Genomic DNA, 24,438 nt, shown 5'->3' with positions numbered 1-24,438 from the left:
AACAGGAGAAGGAAGGAGCATTAGGTTACAGTGGCCGCCTTGAGTTGTTTATAAAAATAATAAACCAACAATGTCTATGGAGATTGTCAGTCCTCCAGGTCCTGGTTGTCCCAAAGGTGCTTTTTTCAGGAGGCAACTGGACTTTCTTGCTTTTCCTTGAAGACGTTTCGCTTCTCATCCAAGAAGCTTCTTCCGCTCTGACCGGATGGTGGGGAAGGGAAGGATTTATACTCCTTGCAGAAAAACTGGTCATTTGCCTTCTTTTTAGAGGGTCGTTGAGGCCACCTGGAGGTTCATCTGTGTCCTCAGGGTCACCTGAGTGGGGCAAAGGGGTGTGGAGCCTTCTTGGAACTGCTGAAAGGACCGTGTTGTATAAACATAGATAAACCTCCAAGTGGCCTCAATGACGACTCTCTAAAAGGAGGCAAATGACCGGCTGTCTGCAAGGAGTATAAATCCTTCCACTCCCCACCATCCACTCAGAGCCGAAGAAGCTTCTGAGATGAGAAGCGAAATGTCTTCAAGGAAAAACCCAAAGGTGCTATTTCAGGAGGCAACTGGACTTCCTTGTCTTTCTTTGAAGAGGTCTCGGTTCTCATCTTCACCATCCGTCCTGACTGGACAGTGGGGAGTGGAAGGATTTATACTCCTTGTAGAAAAACTGGTCATTTGCCTCCTTTTAGAGAGTCGTTGAGGCCACCTGGAGGTTTGTCTGTGTCCTCAGGGTCGCCTGAGTAGGTGTGCAAATGGGTGTGGAGCCTTCTTGGAACTGCTGAAAGGATTGTGTTGTAGAATGGAGATAGATAGATCACCCATTTGCCCCACTCAGGTGACCCTGAGGACACAGACAAACCTCCAAGTGGCCTCAACGACTCTCTAAAAGAATGCAAATGACCAGTTTTTCTTCAAGGAGTGTAAATCCTTCCATCTTCCACCATCCAGTCAGAGCCGAAGAAGCTTCTGGGATGAGAAGCGAAACGTCTTCAAAGAAAAACAAGGAAGTCCATTGGCCTCCTGAAAAAAGCACCTTTGGGATAAACAAATACCTCTTCCTTGTTATCTGTTACTTGATTGATAATAATAATAATAATAATAAAAAATAAAGTTGGAAGGGACCTTGGAGGTCATCTAGTCCAACCCCCTGCTCAGGCAGGAAACCCTATAGAGACTGGCTGTCCAGTCTCTTCTTAAAAACGTCCAGTGTTGATTTGATCAGGAGATGGCGACAATCGAATCTGGGCTTTTTGTTCTGCTGGGGAACGATGGTGCCCCTCGAAACCGCCGGCCCAAAGATGGCTTCAGCACAATGGCTGCCTTACATAGAGGGTCTGGATAAGGCAGGGCTAACTACAGGTAGTCTTTTGAGACTTAAAAACCTCCATTTAGTGACCATTGGAACTGGCAACAGCATTGAAAAAAAGCCACTGGTGACCCTTTCCCACACGACGGTCGCCGCCTCCCCCTGGGCACGGGATCCAAATGAAGACCCTTGGCCAAGTGTTTCGTACTCGTGACGGTTGCAGCGTCCCGGAGTCATCTGACCTTTTGACAAGGGACGTCGACGGGGGAAGCCAGATCCACTTAACAGCCGTGCTGCTAACTTCACAGCTGCAGTGATTCGCACAACTAATAATAATAATAATAATAATAATAATAATAATAATAATAATAATAATAATAATAATAATAATAGTAAAGTTGGAAGGGACCTTGAAGGTCACCTAGTCCAACCCCCTGCTCAGGCAGGAAACCCTATACCATTTCGGACAAATGGCTGTCCAGTCTCTTCTTAAAAACTTCCAGTGTTGGAGCATTCACTGCGGCAAGAAAGGTCATCAAAGGGGGGGGGGAAGAAACTCACTGAACAACGGTCTCACTTAACGACGGAAATTTCGAGCTGAACTGCGGTCGTTAAGCTGAGAACTGCCTGCAATCCTGTCCCCCGGTCCTCCTGGTTAGTTTTGGTGGCTGGATTTTAGGACTTCCTGCCCGTAAAGCTTAAGATTCTCTTTAAGGGCTTGCAGACTTCCGGCCGTTCTTGGAAAAAAAAGGACTTGGGAAATTAGTAATCATTACAAGAGACCCGCAGCCTTGACGGCTTTTTCTTGGAAACCGCAGGGCAAAAGGTTCAGTGACCGAGCAGGAGAGCCCGGGCTGGTTCCACAGACTTTGGCCCTTGCTAGCTAGGGGTTCTGGGAATCGTAGTCCCGCCTCTCTGGCAGGCACTAATCGGAAGAAGGCCGTGCTGAGGTTTGAGCAAGCAGGAAGTGCGTCATAGGCAACAACCGTTTTATGAAGTACGTAAAACTTCATAGGAACTCCCAAGAGGTAGAGTCCTTGACTTATGACTGTAATTGAGTCTGCAGTTACAAGTCGGGCTGGTTGTTAAGTGGATCGCCAGGTGACTGCATGGAGGTCACATGGAGGGAGGAGGAGGAGGAGGAGGACTGTGGGGGTCCTTGTTGCTCTCTGAGCTGGGTGGTTTTCTTGCAGACGCTTCCTGACCCAACTAGGGAACACCATCAGTGCTAGAAGAGAGGGGAGGAGGAGGAGGAGGAGGAGGAGGAGGAGGAGAACTGTGGGGTCCTTGGTGCTCTCAGTGCTTGATGGTTTTCTTGGAGACGTTTCAGTACCCAACTATGGAACATCATCAGTACCTCTTCCCTTCTAACACGGATGATGTCACCTAGTTGGGTCATGAAACGTCTGCAAGAAAACCACCAAGCTCAGAGAGCACCAAGGAGCCCAAGTCTGTCCTTCCTTCCTTCCTTCCTTCCTTCCTTCCTTCCTTCCTTCCTTCCTTCCTTCCTTCCTTCCTTCCTTCCTTCCTTCCCTCTTCCTCCTCCTCCCTTCTAGCCCTGATGATGTCCCCTAGTTGGGTCATGAAACGTCTGCAAGAAAACCACCCAGCTCAGAGAGCGTCAAGGATCCCACAGTCCTCCTCCTCCTCTTCCTCCTCCTTCTCCTCCTCCTCCCTTCTAGCACTGATGAGGTTCCCTAGTTGGGTCATGAAACGTCTGCAAGAAAACCACCCAGCTCAGAGAGCACCAAGGACCCCACAGTCCTCCTCCTCCTCTTCCTCCTCCTCCTCCTCCTCCCTTCTAGCACTGATGAGGTTCCCTAGTTGGGTCATGAAACGTCTGCAAGAAAACCACCAAACTCAGAGGGCACCAAGGACCCCACAGTCTTTCTTTCTTTCTTTCTTTCTTTTTCTTTCCTTCCTTCCTTCCTTCCTTCTTTCCTTCCTTCCTTCCTTCCTTCCTTCCTTCCTTTCCTCCCTCCCTCCCTCCTTCCTCCTCCTTCTCCCTTCTAGCACTGATGATGTTCCCTAGTTGGGTCATGAAACGTCTGCAAGAAAGCAACCAAGCTCAGAGACCACCAAGGACCCCACAGTCCTTCCTTCCTCCTCCTCCTCCTCCCTTCTAGCACTGATGACGTTACCTAGTTTGGGTCATGAAACCTCTGTTAGAAAACCACCCAGCTCAGAGAGCACCAAGGACCCCTCAAAGCTCTCTGAACCAGGTCCCTCTTCCTCAACCCTTGTCTTCCTGGACTTCTCTTGCATGACTGCGAGTCGAAGTCAAGTTGCGGAAGGGTCGGTTGTGACAGCACCGAGGGCCACGCTGAAGAAGTAAAAGGAAGAGTCCTCCTCGTGGACACACCATCATTTATTCAAAGAGGTGAGGGCGTTTTGCGCCGCTGGCCAGGTGAAAAAAAGGATACAAGGTGAGCGTGGGCGCGCTGAACTCTTCCGGCAGGTCTTCGTCATCTTCTCCGGACGAGGCCTCGGCCTGCTGCACGGTCTCCTCCGACGCGGGACAAGGGTGGAAACCCTCTTCTCCTTTCCCACGGATTCCTTCTTCCTGCTGGGGGTCCCTCTGCGGGTTTTCCGTTCCTTCTCCCGCTTCTGGAGCAGCCGTCGGTGGTCTTACGAAGTCTCCTCCACCTTGGTGGGCGGGTGGTGCTTCTTCAGGTCCTTCTTCCTGGACTTTCGGTGGTCTTCCTCGACCAGCCGTTCGGATTTCCACTGGTTCCGCCTGCTCTGCAGCGGAGGATCCTTCTTCCCCAGCGTCTAGATCTTGTCCTTCCTCAACTCTGCCCCCGTCTTCTTCTCGGAAAGGGCTGTTTCCGGATCCAGCGATGCTGGACACGCTCAAAGGATCATCGTGGATCCCGTTAGAGATGGAGCTGCTTCTGAGGGCGCTCTCTTTCGCTAAATATCCCCCATCCGTGGTCACGTTGGCCTCGGGGACGGGTTCCCGCTCGGTTTCGGAGACGAAGCTGGACCAGGGACTGGTTCTGTCCGTCACGGTGGTGATTTCGTTCAGGGTTCTAGGTTCTACAATGGCCTCTTCATACTCTTCCTCGCTGTGGGACTGAGAAGAGTCTTCCTCCCTCTGGAGGTCCGGTAGACACGATGGAAGGACTCTGCGGGAGTCTGTCGGGTCAAAGAATTCATACAGCATGTCTTCTGCAAGAGGGGATTTTGGGACAGTGAATAAGGTTTCTTCACCTACTCCGGCACTCAAGAATTCATCGGTGGAAAGAGCCTGGAGCAACTCGGTCCTGGTGGCTCCATTTCCCTGTTGAAGGAGGACCTGCTCAGCACTTGAGAATCCGTCCACGTCTCCGTGAGCGTGGGAGGACTCTTCAGGGGGGCTTCTCCTCTTAGCCCATAGATCTAAAGGAAAGAAAAGGGGGGGGGTCTTGATGCGTTGTCAAGAAAGGGGGGACAGCAGGAAGGTTTCAGCATTCGTGCAATTGCCAGGGATACCGTGCTGGCTTTCGAATAGAATAGAGCTGGAAGGGACCTTGGAGGTCTTCTAGTCCAGCCCCCTGCTCAAGCAGGAGAACCGTCCTATCCCATTCCAGACAATTGAAACATTCAACTTACAAAGAATGAGTACAAAATGAATACAGGTCGTCCTCAATTTACTCGTTTAGTGATCATTTGAAGTTATAGTGGCTAATGATCGTGTTTCACACTTACGATTGCTACAGCATCCCCATGACCACATAATCAATTGGCTCATATCACGTGATCACGGGAAGTGTTAATACCACTTTACAAGGCCTTGGTAAGGCCACACTTGGAATACTGCATCCAGTTTTGGTCACCACGATGTAAAAAAGATGCTGAGACTCTGGAAAGAGTGCAGAGAAGAGCAACAAAGATGATCAGGGGACTGGAGACTGAAACATACAAGGAACGGTTGCTGGAATTGGAAATGTCTAGTTTAACGAAGAGAAGGACGAGGGGGGACATGATAGCAGTGTTCCAGTATCTCAGGGGCTGCCCCAAAGAAGAGGGAGTCAAGCTATTCTCCAAAGCCCCTGAAGGCAGGACAAGAAGCAACGGATGGAAACTCATCAAGGAGAGAAGCAACCTGGAACTAAGGAGAAACTTCCTGACAGTTAGAACAATTAACCAGTGGAACAACCTGCCTCCAGAAGCGGTGAAAGCCCCAACATTGGAAGTTTTTAAGGAGAGACTGGACAGCCATTGGTCTGAAATGGTATAGGGTTTCCTGCCTGAGCAGGGGGTTGGACTAGATGACCTCTAAGGTCCCTTCCAACTTAATTATTATTATTATTGTTGTTGTTATTCAAATTGAGGAGCTTGTCATAATGTCTTACAAGATTTGACATCCCTTAGTAGTCATCCCTCGGTGCCAAATCTGGGCTATGGAGGCAGGTTGTTCCACTGGTTAATTGTTCTCACTGTCAGGAAGTTTCTCCATAGTTCTAGGTTGCTTCTCTCCTTGATGAGTTTCCATCCGTTGCTTCTTGTCCTGCCTTCTTCAGGTGCTTTGGAGGATAGCTTGACTCCCTCTTCTTTGGGGCAGCCCTTAAGATATTGTAACACTAATATCATGTCCCCCCTCGTCCTTCTCTTCGTTAAACTAGACATGCCCAATTCCAGCAATCATTCCTTATGTTTTAGTCTCGTGTCCCCTGATCATCTTTGTTGCTCTTCTCTGTACTCTTTCCAGAGTCTCAACATCTTTTTTACATCGCGGTGACCAAAACTGGATGCCGTATTCCAAGTGTGGCCTTACCAAGGCCTTGTAAAGTGGTATTAACCCTTCACGTGATCCTGATTCTATCCCTCTGTAAAGGACTACATGTATTAGAAACAATTTATTCCACTCTTTTTTGACAGCTAATGGGGCATTTCTTCCTGAATTAAAAAAGTTGATGGTGGGTTTTTTTGGGACTTTGAAAGTGTAAAAAATTCTGTCTTAGCAGGCCAGTTCATGTTTCTTTGAGCTGTGACTCTAAATTAAAAAGAGAAAACTCCAGAATCTGAAGTCAGACAGAAATGCAACACGGAGGCTCCTTTACTGCATAATTATACCAGGAATATTTGAATGTCCTGACGCACTTAGAACCTGGTTTGGGGCTCTTTAACTAACCCCCTCAAACTGCTGATTTGAAGGATGCAAAACAAGAAATACAGACTCACACCGATATGCCAAGGCAGCCTTTTTTCTATGCGCAAATACTATTTAATTTCAACGCACACGTTATCATTTTCTTGCAGGAAGCCAACCAGGCCAGACGTGTGTTTTAAAATATTTGCAAAGCAGCCCAAATAGTCTTAAATTCTGCTTTTTCCAAGTTTTGTGCTGAGGCAGAAGCCCATCCCGGTCACTGTCACAGACCGAAGCGATATCCAAGAAACCAACATACTTTCATTTCGGCTTTGCCAAGTCACAGCTATTGTGTATGTGCCTTTCACAAAGGGTGCAATTTATTAGGAAAGGCTTCTGATTTGGGAAATGACTTATGACCGTTTTTCACAGTTAACGGCCGTCGCAGCATCCCTGTGGTCAGGTGATCAAAACTCGGAGGCTTGGCAACTGGCACGTACTTGTGACGGTTGCACTGACATAGAATCACGTGATCGACTTACAACATTAGTTTGGTGACCGTTCGAAGTGACAGCGGCATTGGAAAAAGTGGCTTGTGACCTTTTCCCACTCTTAACGACCGTTGCGGCCTGCCCACGGTCACGCAATCAAAATTTTGCAACCTTATCACTTGTTGCTTGTGTGCACACTGAGAGCTTCTGCGCCGGAGACAAACTGCTTGTGTGTGTGTGTCCAATCAACACTTGGCCAATGAAGAATTCTAGTCTACTCTATTTTGAGTTTGATGGTGTTGTAAGTCAGGGGTCTTCAAACTTGGCCCTTTGATGACTTGTGGACTTCAACTCCCAGTGCCTGGCTGAGGAATTCTGGGAGTTGAAGTCCACAAGTCATCAAAGGGCCAAGTTTGAAGACCCCTGTTGTAAGCGAAGGATTATTTTATGCCCACTATCAAAGGGAACTGAGAGCATAAAATTGGATCATTGCGATCTTCTCCAGAGCCACCTCTGCCACCCTGGATGGTGGACAACTTACCGACACTCTGGCTGCTAACTTGAGAAATCAGATGAGTGGGCTTCCTCTGCAGATGGTCTCCTTCTGGATCTGGCCCCTTGGAGAAAGCTCTCTGGATGTCAAGACCATCCATGGTGCTACCAGGAGCATTTGAGTCTGTGAAAGGTCTGGTGAGTTTCTCACTGAAGTATCTCTGGATTTCGTCCAGCTCGTTCAGGTTTTTTCTGAAAGACAGATCAGGTACAAGGTAAACCTCTAGGACACCAGGTCCTCGACTTACAACCATTTGTTTAGTGACCGTTTGAAGTTTACTTGGACTTCAGTAAGGCATTTGATAAAGTAGACCACAACCTACTACTCGATAATATAGAACAATGTGGGTTATAATAATAATAATAATGATAAAGTTGAAAGGGACCTTGGAGGTCATCTAGTCCAACCCTCTGTTCAGGCAGGAAACCCTATACCATTTCGGACAAATGGTTGTCCAGTCTCTTCTTAAAAACTTCCAGTGTTGGCGCGTTCACTGCTTCTGGAGGCAGGTGGTTACACTGGTTAATTGTTCTAACTGTCAGGAAGTTTCTCCTTAGTTCCAGGTTGCTTCTCTCCTTGATGAGTTTCCACCCGTTGCTTCTTGTCCTGCCTTCAGGCGTTTTGGAGAATAGATTGACTCCCTCTTCTTTGGGGCAGCCCCTGAGATACTGGAACTCTGCTATCATGTCCCCCCTCGTCCTTCTCTTCATTAAACTAGACATACCCAATTCCAGCAGCCGTTCCTTATATGCTTTAGCCTCCAATCCCCTGATCCTCTTTGTTGCTCTTCTCTGTACTCTTTCTAGAGTCTCAACATCACCACCAGATGGATCCGTAGCTGGCTGACCGGCCGTACTCAGCGTGTGGTTCTCAATGGAACCGCATCTACATGGAGGGAAGTGTGTAGTGGGGTGCCCCAGGGCTCTGTTCTAGGCCCAGTGCTCTTCAACATCTTCATCAACGATTTGGACGAGGGAATAGATGGGGAACTTATCCATTTTGCAGACGACACCAAGCTGGCAGGAATAGCCAACACTACAGAAGACAGGCTTAGGATACAAGAGGACCTGGACAGACTTGAACACTGGGCGCTATCTAACAAAATGAAATTCAAGGGTGAAAAAAGGAAGGTTCTACATTTAGGCAAGAAAAACCAAATGTACAGGTATAGTACAGGGGGTACCTGGCTCAATAGTAGCATTAGATAGAATGCATTCAAACGAATGCTCCAACACTGGAAGTTTTTAAGAAGAGACTGGACAGCCATTTGTCTGAAATGGCGTAGGGTTTCCTGCCTGAGCAGGGGGTTGGACTAGATGACCTCCAAGGTCCCTTCCAACTGTATTCTATTCTAAGAGACTGGACAGCCATTTGTCTGAAATGGTGTAGGGTTTCCTGCCTGAGCAGGGGATTGGACTTCAAACGTGGCCCTTTTATGACTGGTGGACTTCAACTCCCAGAATTCCTCAGTCGGCCATTTTGATGAAACTGCGGGCTTAGATCTAGACCAGAGGTCTTCAAACGTAGCCCTTTGATGACTTGTGGACTTCAACTCCCAGAATTCCTCAGCCAGGCACAGTCCACAAGTCATCAAAGGGCCAAGTTTGAAGACTCCTGGTCTAGATCTAAGTCCGCAGTTTCATCAAAATGGCTGACTGAGGAATTCTGGGAGTTGAAGTCCACAAGGGCCAAGTTGGAAGAGCCCTGCTTTCTGGTGACTTCACCCCTGAGTCCTTGCTCTGGCTACTGTGACATTCATGCCCAGCCTTGCTTAATCTTTTCACCTGAGAGCTCTGAAGAGAGACGTCTGCGAGGGACCGGAGAGTGAATCGAGCCTTCCAAGGGGGTCCGTGTTTTCTTCCGCTTGCTGTAACGACGTGTGGAACCGTCGGACATTCTGCACGTGCTCTTTGTAACGGGATCCAGTCCTGCTAAGGAAGAGACAACATCAGCTAGGGTTGGAGCAGCATCAACGTTTTCTATTTGCCCCCAAGGAAAGTTCAAACACATTATCTATCTATCTATCTATCTATCTATCTATCTATCTATCTATCTATCTATCTATCTATCTATCTATCTATCTATCTATCTATCTATCTATCTATCTATCTATCTATCTATCTACCATCTATCTAGTATTTATCTATCCATCTATTATCTATCCACCAATCCATCTATCTTCTATTCCTGCCTGCCTGCCTGCCTGCCTATCATCTATCTATCTATCTATCTATCTATCTATCTATCTATCTATCTATCTATCTATCTATCTATCTATCTATCTATCTATCTATCTATCCATCCATCCATCCATCCATCCATCCATCCATCCATCCATCCATCCATCCATTAACTATTTATCTATCCATCTATTATCTATCCATCTATCCATCCATCCATCATGTTCTATTCCTGCATGCTTGCCTGCCTCTCTCTCTCTATCCACCTATCTACTATCTCTCTCTATTTACTATCTATCCCTCTATTAACTATTTATCTGTCCATCTATTATCTATCCATCTATCTATCCATCAATCCACCTATCATCTTCTATTCCTACCTGCCTGCCTGTCTGCCTGCCTGCCTCTCTCTCTCTCTCCATCCATTCATTTATCATCTTCTGTTCCTGGCTACTGCCTGCCTATCTCTCTCTCTCTCTCTCTCTCTACCTATCTACTACTATCTCTCTCTCTCTCTCTCTACTATCTATTATCTATCAATCCATCTATTAACTATTTATCTGTCCATCTATCTATCCATCAATCCACCTATCATCTTCTATTCCTGCTTGCCTGCCTGCCTGCCTGCCTCTCTCTCTCTCTCATCTATCTATCTATCTATCTATCATCTATCTATCTATCTATCTATCTATCTATCTATCTATCTATCTATCTATCTATCTATCTATCTATCTATCTATCTATCTATCTATCTATCTATCTATCTATCTATTATCTCCCTCTCTCTCTCTCTCTCTCTCTCTCTCCCTCTCTCTCTCTCTCTCTCTCTCTCAATCATCTTCTATTCCTGCCTGTCCATCCATCCGTATATGCAACTCATCTTGCTGTCAAATGACACAACAGAGGAGGTAAAATCTGAAATTTTAGCCTGCCGGAATTTGGGGGAAGGCCTCAGATCCACAATGCGAGGTACCCCAGCCCAACACTATGCCAGAATTTTGCAGCCCTGCAACCATTTTGGAAAAACCATCTACCTCTTGTTTTGTCTCACCTGGCAGGACCGGAAGCTTCTGGGCTCTTCTTCCATGGAGAACCTGGAAATCTGGGCGTGCCTCTTGTGGAGAAGGAGGAGGAGGAGAACGGAGGATACGGGTCCTTGGCCTGCGAAGCAAAAGGCCTTAAGGTGGGCATCTCCAGCACATTCCTGTTCCATGACCTGTTAGGAACCGGGCCGTCCAGCTGGAGGTGAGCGGCAGATGAGCAAGCAACATAAAACATGATTAGGGGACTGGAGGCTAAAGCATATAAGGAAAGGCTGCTGGAATTGGGTATGTCTAGTTTAATGAAGAGAAAGACGTGGGGGGACAGGATAGCAGCCTTCCAGTATCTCAGGGGCTGCCCCAAAGAAGAGGGAGTCAAGCTCTTCTCCAAAGCGCCTGAAGGCAGGACAAGAAGCAACGGATGGAAACTAATCAAGGAGAGAAGCAACCTGGAACTAAGGAGAAACTTCCAGACAGTTAGAACAATTAACCAGTGGAACAACCTGCCTCCAGAAGCAGTGAACGCTCCAACACTGGAAGCTTTTAAGAAGAGACTGGACAGCCATTTGTCCAAAATGTTATAGGGTTTCCTGCCTGAGCAGGGGGTTGGACTAGATGACCTCCAAGGTCCCTTCCAGCTCTATTCTATTCTAAGAGACTGGACAGCCATTTGTCCGAAACGATATAGAGTTTCCTACCTGAGCAAGGGGTTGGACTAGATAACCTCCAAGGTCCCTTCCAACTGTATTATTATTATTATTATTATTATTATTATTATTATTATTATTATTATTATTATTAATCATCACAGTCAGCAAGATGTTCAGACTGGATTTGGCATTTTTGTCTACCTATCGAGTCCTTATCAAGGACCTGAGATAGGCAGACGTGGATATTTGATGGTATCACAGATCTCGTCGCAGGATGGAAGCAGTTCCTAGTAAGGCCGCCTTTTGCAATTGACTAAGGGGGAATTTGTCAATGCTGATGATGGTGTTCAAGTGGTGCTCCAGTTGTTTTGGGATTGCACCCAAGGCGCCTATTACTATTGGTACTACCCTTGCTTTATTATTATTATTATTATTATTATTATTATTATTATTATTATTATTATTATTATTATTATTATTATTATTATTATTATTATTATTATTATTATTATCCCTCCTGGCCCCAGTCTGTGGAAAAATTGGGAACCGTCCCAATTCACAATTGGGCAATTGGTTGGTTAGGATCTGGCAAAAGCTTGCCAGAAGTACAGGTAGTCCTCCACCTACGACCACAATTGAGCCCCCAATTTCTGTTCTCAAGTGAGACACTTGTTAAGGTGAGTGTTGCTCCATTTTATGACCTTTCTTGCCATGGTTTTTAAGTGAATCACTGCAATGGATAAGTTAATAACCCAGTTGTTAAAACGAATCTGGCTTCCCTATTGACTTTGCTGGTCAGGAGGCCGCAGAAGGGAATCACGTGACCCTGGGGACTTATGCAACCGTCATATGTATGAATCAGTTGTCCAAGCGGCTTAACTGATCACATGTGGAAAAAAATGGGTCACAAGTTAGATTTTTCGCTACTGTTGTACCCTTGAACAGTCGCAGAATGAATGGTTGTAAGTTGAGGATTACTTGCAGTCAGCAAAGAAACAGGAAAGAGAGAAATTGAGAATAAATAAATAAATAAATAAAAAACAATGAAACCAACGATAAATAAAACAAAAAAAAACCCCTCAAAAGAACAAATCAATAAATAAAACAATAAAAAACAATAAAACAATGAAACAAGAAACAAAAATGAATAAATAAAGCAATAAATAAATAAATAAATAAAACAAATTAATAAAACAATAGATAAATAAAACAATAAACTGGTAAAATAAATGGATAAAACAGTAAATAAATAAAACAATAAAACAAAACAAAACAAAAAACATGAATAAATAAAACAATAAATTAATAAAACAATAAAACAATAAATAAATAAATAAATAAATAAAGCAATGAACTGATGAAACAATACATTAATAAAACAATAAAACAATTAAATCCAAACTTCTGCAGGCCCTTCGGTCCCATGAAAGAGGAAGGGGGTGTGTGTGTGTGGTGCTTTTACCTGGCAGCTTCTGGCCTGCCTCTCTCCTTTCAGGTGAGCGATATTTTCGAGCGGGCAGACGGCGACTTTCACCTGCCCCCGGCACTGCCCGCTGAGGTCGGTGACGTTGTACCAGCCGCAGATGTGCTGGAAGCCGCAGAGCAGGGGCGAGAGGTCCACGGAGGCGAAGCCCATCACTCGCTCCACGTCTGCAGGGAAAACGGCCAGGTCAAAGCACGCCGGCCGTCTCAGCGGCGCCGGCCAAAATTTGCACCTCGCGACGAGAAACCTCGGTTTCTCCAAGGTCCCTTCCAGCTCTGTTATTCTGTTCTGTTTGTTCCGTTTCATTCCGTATTCTATTCTATTCTATTCTATTCTATTCTATTCTATTCTATTCTATTCTATTCTATTCTATTCTATTCTATTCTATTCTATTCTATTCTATTCTATTCTGTAATTCTATTCTATTCTATTCCATTCCATTCCATTCCATATTCTATTCTATTCTGTATTTCTATTGTATTGTATTGTATTCTTTGTTATTCTATTCTATTCTATTCTATTTTATTCTTTGTAATTCTATTCCTATTCTATTCTTACTCTACTCTACTCTGTTCTATTTCTATTCTATTTCTATTCTATTCTATTTCCATTCCATATTCTATTCTACTCTACTTTACTCTACTCTATTCTATTTCTATTTCTATTCCATTCCATTCCATATTCTATTCTATTCTGTATTTCTATTGTATTGTATTGTATTGTATTCTTTGTTATTCTATTCTATTCTATTCTTTGTAATTCTATTCTATTCTATTCTATTCTTTGTAATTCTATTTCTAGTCTATTCCTACTCTACTCTACTCTATTCTATTTCTATTCTATTCTATTTCCATTCCATATTCTATTCTACTCTACTCTACTTTACTCTATTCTATTTCTATTCTATTCTATTCTATTCTATTCTATTCTATTCTATTCTTCTATTTCTATTCCATTCCATTCCATTCCATATTCTATTCTATTCTATTCTATTCTATTCTATTCTATTCTATTCTATTCTATTCTATTCTATTCTATTCTTTGTAATTCTATTTCTATTCTATTCCTACTCTACTCTACTCTATTCTATTTCTATTCTATTTCTATTCTATTCTATTTCCATTCCATATTCTATTCTACTCTACTTTACTCTATTCTATTCTATTCTATTCTATTCTATTCTTCTATTTCTATTCTAATCCATTCCATTCCATTCCATATTCTATTCTATTCTATTCTATTCTATTCTATTCTATTCTATTCTACTCTACTCTACTCTACTCTACTCTACTCTACTCTACTCTATTTCTATTCCATTCCATTCCATTCCATATTCTATTCTATTCTATTCTATTCTATTCTATTCTATTCTATTCTATTCTATTCTATTCTATTCTATTCTATTCTATCCCATCCCATCCCATCCCATCCCATCCCATCCCATTCTTGGCTTCTGACTGACCATTAGTACCAGCAGTAGTACATTTCTTTCGGTATCCATTTACCGAAATACACTGTGACTGTAAGATGTGCAAACCACAAATGAATACGTGAGCAATACGCAAACAACAATGAATATCACAGCACAGGGTGGATAGGCGGATAGCTTGCAATCCATCAATTTTTTTTTAAAAAAAAGATGGCTACGCTACAGTTAGAGCAGTGGTGGCGAACCTATGGCACGGGTGCCAGAGGCGGCACTCGGAGCCCTCTCTGTGGGCACACTTCCCGTTGCCCCAGCCTCGACTCCCCCCGCGACCCCCTCCTCTCCAGCAGCCCCCCTGGAGGAGAGTCGACCCTGAGCGTGGCCCATACGGAGCAGCGCAGCCAAGGACATGGCAGCCAGGCAGTGTGGACAAGACTCTGCCCTCATGCCCCGACTCCGACTCCTCAATTTTTTGTACTTCCGACTCCGACTCCCCGACTCTGACTCCTCTGTATTAATATGCGAATGTATTTTATACATTCCTTGAAGGAAAGAAAGGCAACAGTGGGAGGATCCAGGAAGGGGCATTTATTATAAAACGTGATTTCCCTAGTAGAATCCCATAGTCATGTTTAAAGTTTAAGCTAACAATCGGAGTTTACAAGTTTTTATAGCCTTAGCTGAATGACAGCAGTTTTTCCAATGGTTTACAGCTTCAGTCTTGAACTATTGACCCTCCATTCCCTTCACTTATACAAGTGTCTCTAGTCCTGCAAAGAACATATTTACTTAATCCCTTATCAGTGAGAGGCTAGGTTACCCATGGGCGCTGCTGCGTTCCCTGTAACAGCAGAACACAACACTATGGAAAGTATAAGTATTGCCGCTCCTAACTGTGCGTTGCGTGCCATATAGTGAAGCACATGAAAAGCATGCTTCTTCACGGTCACTTAACGTGTTCGTTTTGCGGTTACGTGAGGCACTGCATGCATTGGTCTTTATTCTTACAGTAGAGAAGTCATTAATTGTAACTTATTGTGAATTGGGACATTTAAACTTGCTTTTTTTTTTAAATTCCAATCTAAATTTAGTAGGAGTCGGAGTCGGTGCATTGTTTGCCGACTCCGACTCCAGGTACCCAAAATTTCCTCCGACTCCGACTCCACAGCCCTGGCCCCATCACGCACAGTTGATGCCGCAGGGCGCGGGCAGAGGGCGTGGCCGCCGTAGCGCTGCTGGGCTGCCTGGGCGATCTGTGGCGGAGGCGGGGCAGGGGGGTGGAGCGAGGGCAGGGCCAGGTTTTGGGCACTCGGTCTCTAAAAGGTTCGGCATCACTGAACGGCTGCTGGAATTGGGTATGTCTAGTTTAATGAAGAGAAGGATGAGGGGGGACATGATAGCAGTGTTCCAGTATCTCAGGGGCTGCCCCAAAGAAGAGGGAGTCAAGCTCTTCTCCAAAGCGCCTGAAGGCAGGACAAGAAGCAACGGATGGAAACTAACCAAGGAGAGAAGCAACCTAGAACTAAGGAGAAACTTCCTGACAGTTAGAACAATTAACCAGTGGAACTACCTGCCTCCAGAAGCGGCGAATGCTCCAACACTGGAAGTTTTTAAGAAGAGACTGGATAGCCATTTGTCCGAAATGGTATAGGGTTTCCTGCCCGAGCAGGGGGTTGGACTAGGTGACCTTCAAGGTCCCTTCCAACTTTACTATTATTATTATTACTGAGTCAGAGCTGGCTTGCCGGGAAGGAATTCTGATTGGAGAAAGGGGTACCTGCTTTATGCCAGACTTTAAAGACCAGAGTTTTCTGGGAATCCAACAGAAGTTCCTTGGAGAGTCTGCAAAAGAAATCAGAAACAGGTTTACACGATCGCTGGAGGAAATGTCACTTTCCAGCAGGTTGTCGGGAAAGCTTTTGGTGTACGGGCAGTCCTCGGCACATGACCCACCGTTGAGCCCAACATTTCCGTTGCTAAGCGAGACGGTCCTTAAATGAGTCCTGTCCCGTTTTACGACTTTCCTGGCCTCAGCTGTTCAGGACCTCACTGCCTTTGTTAAGAGAATCTGGCTTCCTGAATTCTGTTTGGGGGATCGCGTGACCCCGGGGGGACACCGCGACCGTCATAAACACGAGTCAGTTGCCAAGCGTACAAATTTTGATCACCTGGCCGTGGGGCTGCTACAATGGTCGTAAGTGTGGAAAACGGTCCTAAGTTACTTTTTTTCAGTGCCTGCAGGCAGGACAAAAAGCATCGGATGGAAACTCATCAAGGAGAAAGGCAACCTGGAACTAAGGAGAAAATTCCTGATGGGGAGGACAATTAGTCAGTGGAACTACCTGCCTCCAGAAGTTGTCAATGCTCCAACAGTGGAAGTTTTTAAGAAGAGGCTGGACAGCCCTTTGTCTGAAATGGTATGGGGTCTCCTGCCTGAGCAGGGGGTTGGACTAGAAGACCTCCAAGGTCCCTTCCAACTCTATTTTTCTATTCTAATTGTGGTCATAAGCCGAGGAGCGTTCCCAGCCCTCTATAGATGAAGGTGGGAATGTTTAGAAAAACAGAAAGGATAAACCTGGCTGGTCTAGAATCCTGGTTTCTATGGGCACAAAATAGCAACCATGATTGTATTTCCAGAACAACCTACAGGTCAAGGTTTTTTTGCTCCTTTTCGGCCCTGTCTCAAAACACAAGCAAAACATAATCTTGCTGTTATCAGCATTTTAAATATGCTGGCAGCTCACATTTCAATGATCTCAGTGTTTAATGCTATGCCTCTCTACATATTACAAGGAAGGCAAAAACACAGACCCACGTGCAACTCAGATGAAGGCCTGGAGTCTAAAACATACGAAGTACGGCTACGGGACTTGGGTTTGGCTAGTCTAAAGAAAAGAAGAAATAGGGGAGACATGATAGCGGGGTTCCAGTATTTGAGGGGCTGCCCCAAAGAAGAGGGGGTCAGGTTGTTCACCAGAACACCAGAGGGCAGGACAAGAAGCAACGGATGGAAACTAATCAAGGAGAGAAACAACCTGGAACTAAGGAGAAACTTCCTGATAGTTAGAACAATTAACCAGTGGAACAGCTTGCCACCAGAAATCATGGGCGCTCCATCACTGGAGGTTTTTAAGGAGAGACTGGACATTCACCTGTCTGAGATGGTATAGGTTCTCCTGCTTGAGCAGGGGGCTGGACTAGAAGACCTCCAAGGTCCCTTCCAGCTCTATTCTATTCTATTCTATTCTATTCTATTCTATTCTATTCTATATTTTTATTCTATTCTATTCTGTATTTTTCTTTTCTCTTCTCTTCTGTATTTCTATTCTATTATCTTCTATTCTATATTTCTATTCTATTCTGTTCTATTTTGTATTTCTCTTCTCTTCTCTTCTGTATTTCTCTTCTCTTCTCTTCTGTATTTCTATTCTATTCTATTCTATATTTTTATTCTATTCTATTCTGTATTTTTCTCTTCTCTTCTCTTCTGTATTTCTATTCTATTCTATTCTATTCTATTCTATTCTATTCTATTCTATTCTATTCTATTCTGTATTTCTGTTCTATTCTATTCTATTCTATTCTATTCTATTCTATTCTATTCTATTCTATTCTATTCTATTCTACTCTATTCTATTCTATTTCCATGTAAACACCACTTTTACATTTCACTGATATCAAAGAACACAAAAATGAATGCAAAAACCTTACCAAGAGCTGCTACAAGCAGCCCTCCATGTACAACAATCCATTTAGTAACCTTTCAAAGTTACCACAGCACTGGAAAAAAGAAGAGTGACCAATTTTCAGACTGACGGCCGTTGCGGCAATCCCAGGGCCACGTGACCAAAATTCAAGACACCTGGCAACCGGCTCGTATTTATGATGGACAATTCTGAACGCCTTGCGTTATTTCCGACCGGATTATTTCGGGACGTCTTAACCTACCTTGTCTGCTGCTGAAAATCCCACACGGGGGAGTCCGTGTTTTCCACCGTGGCGGTGGTGAAAGGGTTATCGGCGTCCGTGGCCACGAAGGACACGTAGCTACTGGGCGACGTCACGCCCCGCTCTGCAAGAGGGCTCCCTGAAAACCGAGCAATTTAGATAGTCAGTTTGCGTTCTGTGACAATTTCAATGACAAAGAAACAAAAAGTCTTTTAACCTAGTTTCTCGATGGCAAGCTGATCAGGAAAGCTGAAAAACTGTGTTAATAGAAGGTAGAATCCTAGAGCTGGTAGGGACCTCAGAGGTCTTCTAGTCCAACCCCCCGCTCAAGGCAGGATACCTAAGGTGAAAGAGGCCTGGTTTGGGAACAATGTTATGATTTTGGCTTCTTGCAAGGGGCTTACAGTGAAAAATCTGGACTTAACTAGCCACATTTGGCGTTTACGTTTCTTGGGAAAAACGAAAGTTGACATTCTTCTGCCTCTAATCCAGGAGAGAAGCAACCTAGAACTAAAGAGAAACTTCCTGACAGTGAGGACAATTAACCAGTGGAACTACCTGCCTCCAGAAGCGGTGAATCCTCCAACACAGGAAGTTTTTAAGAAGAGACTGGACAGCCATTTGTCTGAAATGGTATAGGGTTTCCTGCCTGAGCAGGGGGTTGGACTAGATGACCTCCAAGGTCCCTTCCAAATCTGTTATTCTGTTATCCTTCCTTCCTTCCTTCCTTCCTTCCTTCCTTCCTTCCTTCCTTCCTTCCTTCCTTCCTCACTGGAGGTTTTTAAGAAGAGACTGGACAGCCATCTGTCTGAAACGCTGTAGGGTTTCCTGCCTGAGTAGGGGGTTGGACTAGATGACCTCCAAGTTCCCTTCCAACATCATCATCATCATCATCATCATCATCATCATCATCATCATCATTATTATTAAAGCTGATTTCATCTTTACAAGATGCAGAAGGCAAATGGCCTCTCCACTTACTGGGTTCGGCCTCTCTCTCTTCTGCCTTCAGATGTGATGTTGGTTTTGTTTTGCGGGGTGTGTGTGCGAACAACTATATGTCGTTCTTGACTTAAAGCCATTTGTTCACCGGCTGCTCAGAGTGACAACGGCACTCAAAGGTTTTTCTCACTTATGACCACAGCAGCATCCCCGAGGTCGCAGGATCGAAATTGGGACAGCGGGCAACTGACTTGTGTTTGTGACAGTTGCAGGTGTCCCAATGTCGTTGTGATCCCCTTTTGCGAAGGTCTGACAAGCGATGTCAATGGGGGAAGCCAGACTTCACTCAACAACGTTGTTACTTAACAAACCGGGCGAGAAAAGGCATAAAATGGGGCAAAAGTCACAACGACTGTCTTGCTTAGCAATGGAAATTTTGGGCTCAGCTGTGGTTGTTAAGTCAAGAATTTACGACAAGGGTCTTCAAGCTTGGCCACTTTAAGACTTGTGGACTTCAACTCCCAGAATTCCTGAGTCAGCCATGCTGAGGGGAAAGGGAGAGGTTTCCAAGCTGAGCCATGCTGGCTCAGGAATTCTGGGAGTTGAAGTCCGTGAGTCATGAAGGGGCCATAGTTCCCCCATGCTGGCTCAGGAATTCTGGGAGCTGAAGTCCTCAAGTCATGAAGGGGCCAAAGTTTCCTCCATGCTGGCTCAGGAATTTTGGGAGTTGAAGTTCATGAGTCATGAAGGGGCCATAGTTCCCCCACGCTGCCTCAGGAATTCTGGGAGTTAAAGTCCAGGAGTCATGAAGGGGCCATAGTTCCCCCATGTTGGCTGAGGAATTCTGGGAGTTGAAGTCCACAAGTCATGAAGGGCCAAGTTTCAAGACCCCTGATTTACGACCTCTTTGTTTCTGTAGCTGCATTTCCCTGCAGATTCTCCTCTAGTGCCCAGGGTGCTACAGAGGAGTAAAACATCCAGATAAGAGTATTAGACTTTTTCCTAGGACATTAATTCTGTTTTCTTGTCCTGGCTGGCCTTTTGACTCCTGTTTCTTTTGCACCAATGGCTGTCCTTTTCCAGCATCTGCCCACTGTACCTTCAGCTAATGCATTTTCTCATCCTTGTCCGAAGAAAGTTATTATATAAAAATCAGCAAATCTACCCACTTCTGGTTTGGACTGCAAAATCTTGGATGCTCTGTAATAAAACTCTATAGGCTATGGCCTTGACCAATATGGAATAGAATAGAATAGAATAGAATAGAATAGAATAGAATAGAATAGAATAGAATAGAATAGAATAGAATTACAAATAGACTAGAATAGAAATAGAATTACAAAGAGAATAGAATAGAATAGAATAGAACATAGACTAGAATAGAATATAGAATAGAATAGAATAGAATAGAATAGAATAGAATAGAATAGAATAGAATAGAATTACAAAGAGAATGGAGTGGAGTGGAGTGGAGTGGAGTGGAGTGGAGTGGAGTGGAGTGGAGTAGAGTAGAGTAGAGTAGAGTAGAGTAGAGTAGAGTAGAGTAGAGTAGAGTAGAATATAGAATGTGATGAGAATAGAATAGAATAGAATAGAATAGAATAGAATAGAACCCGAACAGAACAGAATAGAAATACAGAATAGAGTAGAGTAGAATGAAATAGAAATAGAAATAGAACGGAACCAAATAGAATAGAATACAGAACAGAATAGGGAATAGAATTAGAATTAGCGTACAGAATAGAATAGAGTAGAATACAGTAAAATAGGATTAGAATACACATATTTCAAGCTAATGATAAAGAATAAAGATTGTAGATACACAAATGTGAGATACTGAAACAAGGTAAAAGAATAAAGTAAAGCATTAAAAATGTAAAGAAGTTTCCACCGCTCATTTTTCCTTTCCCGTCAATACAGTAAATAGCCAATAACCAATACTTAAGTATTTGTATCCTTCTTGAAATCTTGGAGGTTGTTACTTAGGCTTATATAAACCATTTTATATAATGCTCGTCAACTGATCTTTTTTAAAAAAAAAACATATTTCAAATTCTGAAATGGTATAGGGTTTCCTCCCTGAGCAGGGGGTTGGACTAGACAACCTCCAAGGTCCCTTCCAACTTTTATTATTATTATTATGGATCATCGCACAGTCAGCCAGATGTTCAGACTGGATTTGGCATTTTGTCTACCTATCGAGTCCTTCCCAAGGACCTGGGATAGGCAGATGTGGATGTGTGATGGTATCACAGATCTCGTCACAGGATGGAAGCGGTTCCTAGTAAGGCCGCCTTTTGCAATTGACTAATGGCAAATTTGTCAATGCCAATGGTGTTCAAGTGGTGCTTATTATTATTAGTCTAAATTGGCCTTGTTCTATGACGTATCATAAACGAGAAGCTAATCTAGGTTAAATTTAGAGAAGTAGACACAGGTAGTCCTCACATTATGACCGTAATTGAGTCCAACACTTCTGTTGTTAAGCGAGACATTTGTTAAGGGAGTTTTGCCCCCATTCTCGCTACCGTAAAGTGAATCAGTGCAGTCTTTAAGTGAGTGACACGGCTGTTAAATGAGTTTTGCCCCATTTTACGACCTTTTTCGCCACAGTTACGTGAACCTGGCTGCCCCATGGACTTTGATGGTCAGAAGGTCGCAAAAAGGGATCACGTAACCCCGGGATCCTGCGACCGTCATAAATATGAACCCGTGGCCAAGCGTCCAAATTTTGATCACGTGACCGTGGGGGAATGCTGCGACGGCCGTTAAGTGTGAAAAACGGCCGTAAGTCTTCTGTTTCAGTGCCACTCTGACTTTGAACGGTCACTAAACAGACGGTTGTGAGTCGAGAGCCACCTGTATAAAATCCTTTTATTTTCTGATCGGTCTCTCTTCCCCAGCCCTGCGTGAGAAACGGTCACTTTCATTAGTTCTGACCCCGGCTGTGCTTCCAGTTGTCAAGCTTGGCCTTTCTTGAATACTTTGAGAAAACGACGTGTGAAAAATAATAATAATAATAATAATAATAATAATAATAATAATAATATTAATAATAATAATAATAATAATAATAATAATAATAATAATAATAATAATAATAATAATAATAATAATAATAAAGTTGGAAGGGACCTTGGAGGTCATCTAGTCCAGCCCCCTGCTCAGGCAGGAAACCCTATACCATTTCAGACAAATGGCTGCCCAGTCTCTTCTTAAAAACTTCCAGTGTTGGAGCATTCACCGCTTCTGGAGGCAGGTGGTTCCACTGGTTAATTGTTCTACTGTAACTGTCAGGAAGTTTCTCCTTAGTTCCAGGTTGCTTCTCTCCTTGATGAGTTTCCATCCGTTGCTTCTCGTCCTGCCTTCGGGTGCTTTGGAGAATAGCTTGACTCCCTCTTCTTTGGGGCAACCCCTGAGATACTGGAAGACTGCTCTCATGTCCCCCCTCGTCCTTCTCTTTGTTAAACTAGAGACATCCCCAATTCCTGCAACCGTTCCTTTTATGTTTTAGCCTCCAGTCTCCTAATCATCTTTGTTGCTCTTCTCTGCACTCTTTCCAGAGTCTCAGCATCTTTTTTACATCGTGGTGACCAAAACTGGATGCCGTATTTAACACGTGTGGCCTCACCAAGGCCTTAGCAACATACATTTGGGGCTCCCCTGTGCTTGTAACTCAAGAGCTACCTGGTGCAATGCGACACGGTACGATAATAAAATCAAACCGGTACGATAATAAAATCGAACCGGTACGATAATAAAATCAAACGCAAGAATTTGCTGAAGCGGTGAGTGGCTCTTCCTGAAGGCAGAGAACAAAATAAAATAACAAATAAAATAAAAAACAACCTAGGAGGAATGTGTCAGCGGTGCAAAGAGGAGGGAAGTGGTACTTTGAGCGAGGGGTGGAAACTCTGAAAATAATTTCCCAGACTGCTCTTTAACCTGCTCTGGAAGCTGGAGTGTTTATCAAAAAGCCTTCCTTGGGGGAAATATGGGGAAGGCGTTGAATGGACTCATCTGGTTTAATCCGGCTGGCCTGGCCTTCCGCACGAAGTATTGGAGCGCATCGGGACGGAACAATTGGGGGACTGTTCAGGGTGCCTTGTAGGGCAGAGCACAAGGGCCAGGAAAACACCCTGCGGGGGAGGAAATTCTCGGAATAAGGTCCGACGGCATCAAAAGCAGAACAAAAGGTGATTTCAAGGCTGCCCCCTTCGATTTCCACCTGGGTTGAATTGCAAACGCCTGCATTTCATTTCATTCCATTCCATTCCGCTCCGATCTACTCTGCTTTGTTCCTTTATCATACTCATAGCTTACCCCAAGTGGTGAGTTCTAGTCCCATCTCAGGCACTAACACCAGCTGGGTGACTTTGGGCCAATCACCAGGAGACTGTGAGTTCTAGTCCCGCCTTAAGTATGAAAGCCGGCTGGGTGACTTTGGGTCAATCACCAGGAGACGGTGAGTTCTAGTCCCACCTTAGGCATGAAAGCCAACTGGGTGACTTTGGGTCAATTACCAGGAGACGGTGAGTTCTAGTCCCTCCTTAGATATGAAAGCCAACTGGGTGACTTTGGGACAATCACTAGGAGACAGTGAGTTCTAGTCCCACCTTAGGCATGAAAACCATCTGGCTGACTTTGGGACAATCACTAGGAGATGGTGAGTTCTAGTCCCACCTTAGGCATGAAAGCCGGCTGGGTGACTTTGGGCCAATCACTAGGAGACGGTGAGTTCTAGCACCACCTTAGGCATGAAAGCCAACTGGGTGACTTTGGGCCAATCACTAGGAGACGGTGAGTTCTAGTCCCATCTTAGGCATGAAAGCCATCTGGGTGACTTTGGGCCAATCACCAAGAGAAGGTGAGTTCTAGTCCCTCCTTAAGCATGAAACCCAACTGGGTGACTTTGGGCCAGTCACTAGGAGACGGTGAGTTCTAGTCCCACCTTATGCATGAAAGCCATCTGGGTGACTTTGGGCCAATCACCAGGAGACAGTGAGTTCCAGTCCTGTCTTAGGCACGAAAGCCAACTGGGTGACTTTGGGTCAATCACCCAGGAGATGGCTGCCCCCTTCTACTTCCAGCTTGGCTGAATTGCAAACGCTTGCATTGTATTTTATCATTGTATTGTATTGTACGTGTAGTCCGTTTTATCAGGTTCGCCTGATCCACCAGTTGCGGCCTTTTCTGGACCGGGACGCTTTGCGCACAGTCACTCATGCCCTCGTCTCCTCCCGCCTGGACTACTGTAATGCCCTCTATATGGGGCTCCCTTTGAGGAGCACCCGGAGGCTTCAACTGGTCCAGAATGCGGCCGCGCGGGCGGTGTTGGGAGGGACTCGTCA

At 44.7% G+C, this 24,438-nt stretch overlaps 1 protein-coding gene across 1 annotated transcript in view; it reads right to left on the bottom strand.

Moving 5' to 3' along the window:
- The window catches only part of C2CD3 (C2 calcium dependent domain containing 3), an 81,415-nt gene that overhangs the window by 12,830 nt on the left and 44,147 nt on the right, over nucleotides 1-24,438 (bottom strand). The window contains exons 24-30 of the mRNA XM_015815486.1: nucleotides 18,146-18,284; nucleotides 15,975-16,039; nucleotides 12,751-12,938; nucleotides 10,749-10,837; nucleotides 9,203-9,346; nucleotides 7,407-7,609; nucleotides 3,724-4,471 (exon numbers count right to left, since the gene is read on the bottom strand). Of these exons, the coding sequence (XP_015670972.1) occupies nucleotides 3,724-4,471; nucleotides 7,407-7,609; nucleotides 9,203-9,346; nucleotides 10,749-10,837; nucleotides 12,751-12,938; nucleotides 15,975-16,039; nucleotides 18,146-18,284 (1,576 nt within the window). The remainder of the gene's footprint in view (nucleotides 1-3,723; nucleotides 4,472-7,406; nucleotides 7,610-9,202; nucleotides 9,347-10,748; nucleotides 10,838-12,750; nucleotides 12,939-15,974; nucleotides 16,040-18,145; nucleotides 18,285-24,438) is intronic.

The sequence above is a fragment of the Protobothrops mucrosquamatus genome, unplaced genomic scaffold (assembly GCF_001527695.2).
Source record: "Protobothrops mucrosquamatus isolate PMUCROS unplaced genomic scaffold, P.Mucros_1.0 scaffold344, whole genome shotgun sequence".
In the NCBI taxonomy this organism is placed as follows: domain Eukaryota; kingdom Metazoa; phylum Chordata; class Lepidosauria; order Squamata; family Viperidae; genus Protobothrops; species Protobothrops mucrosquamatus.
This window is presented reverse-complemented; position numbering and strand designations above follow the sequence as displayed.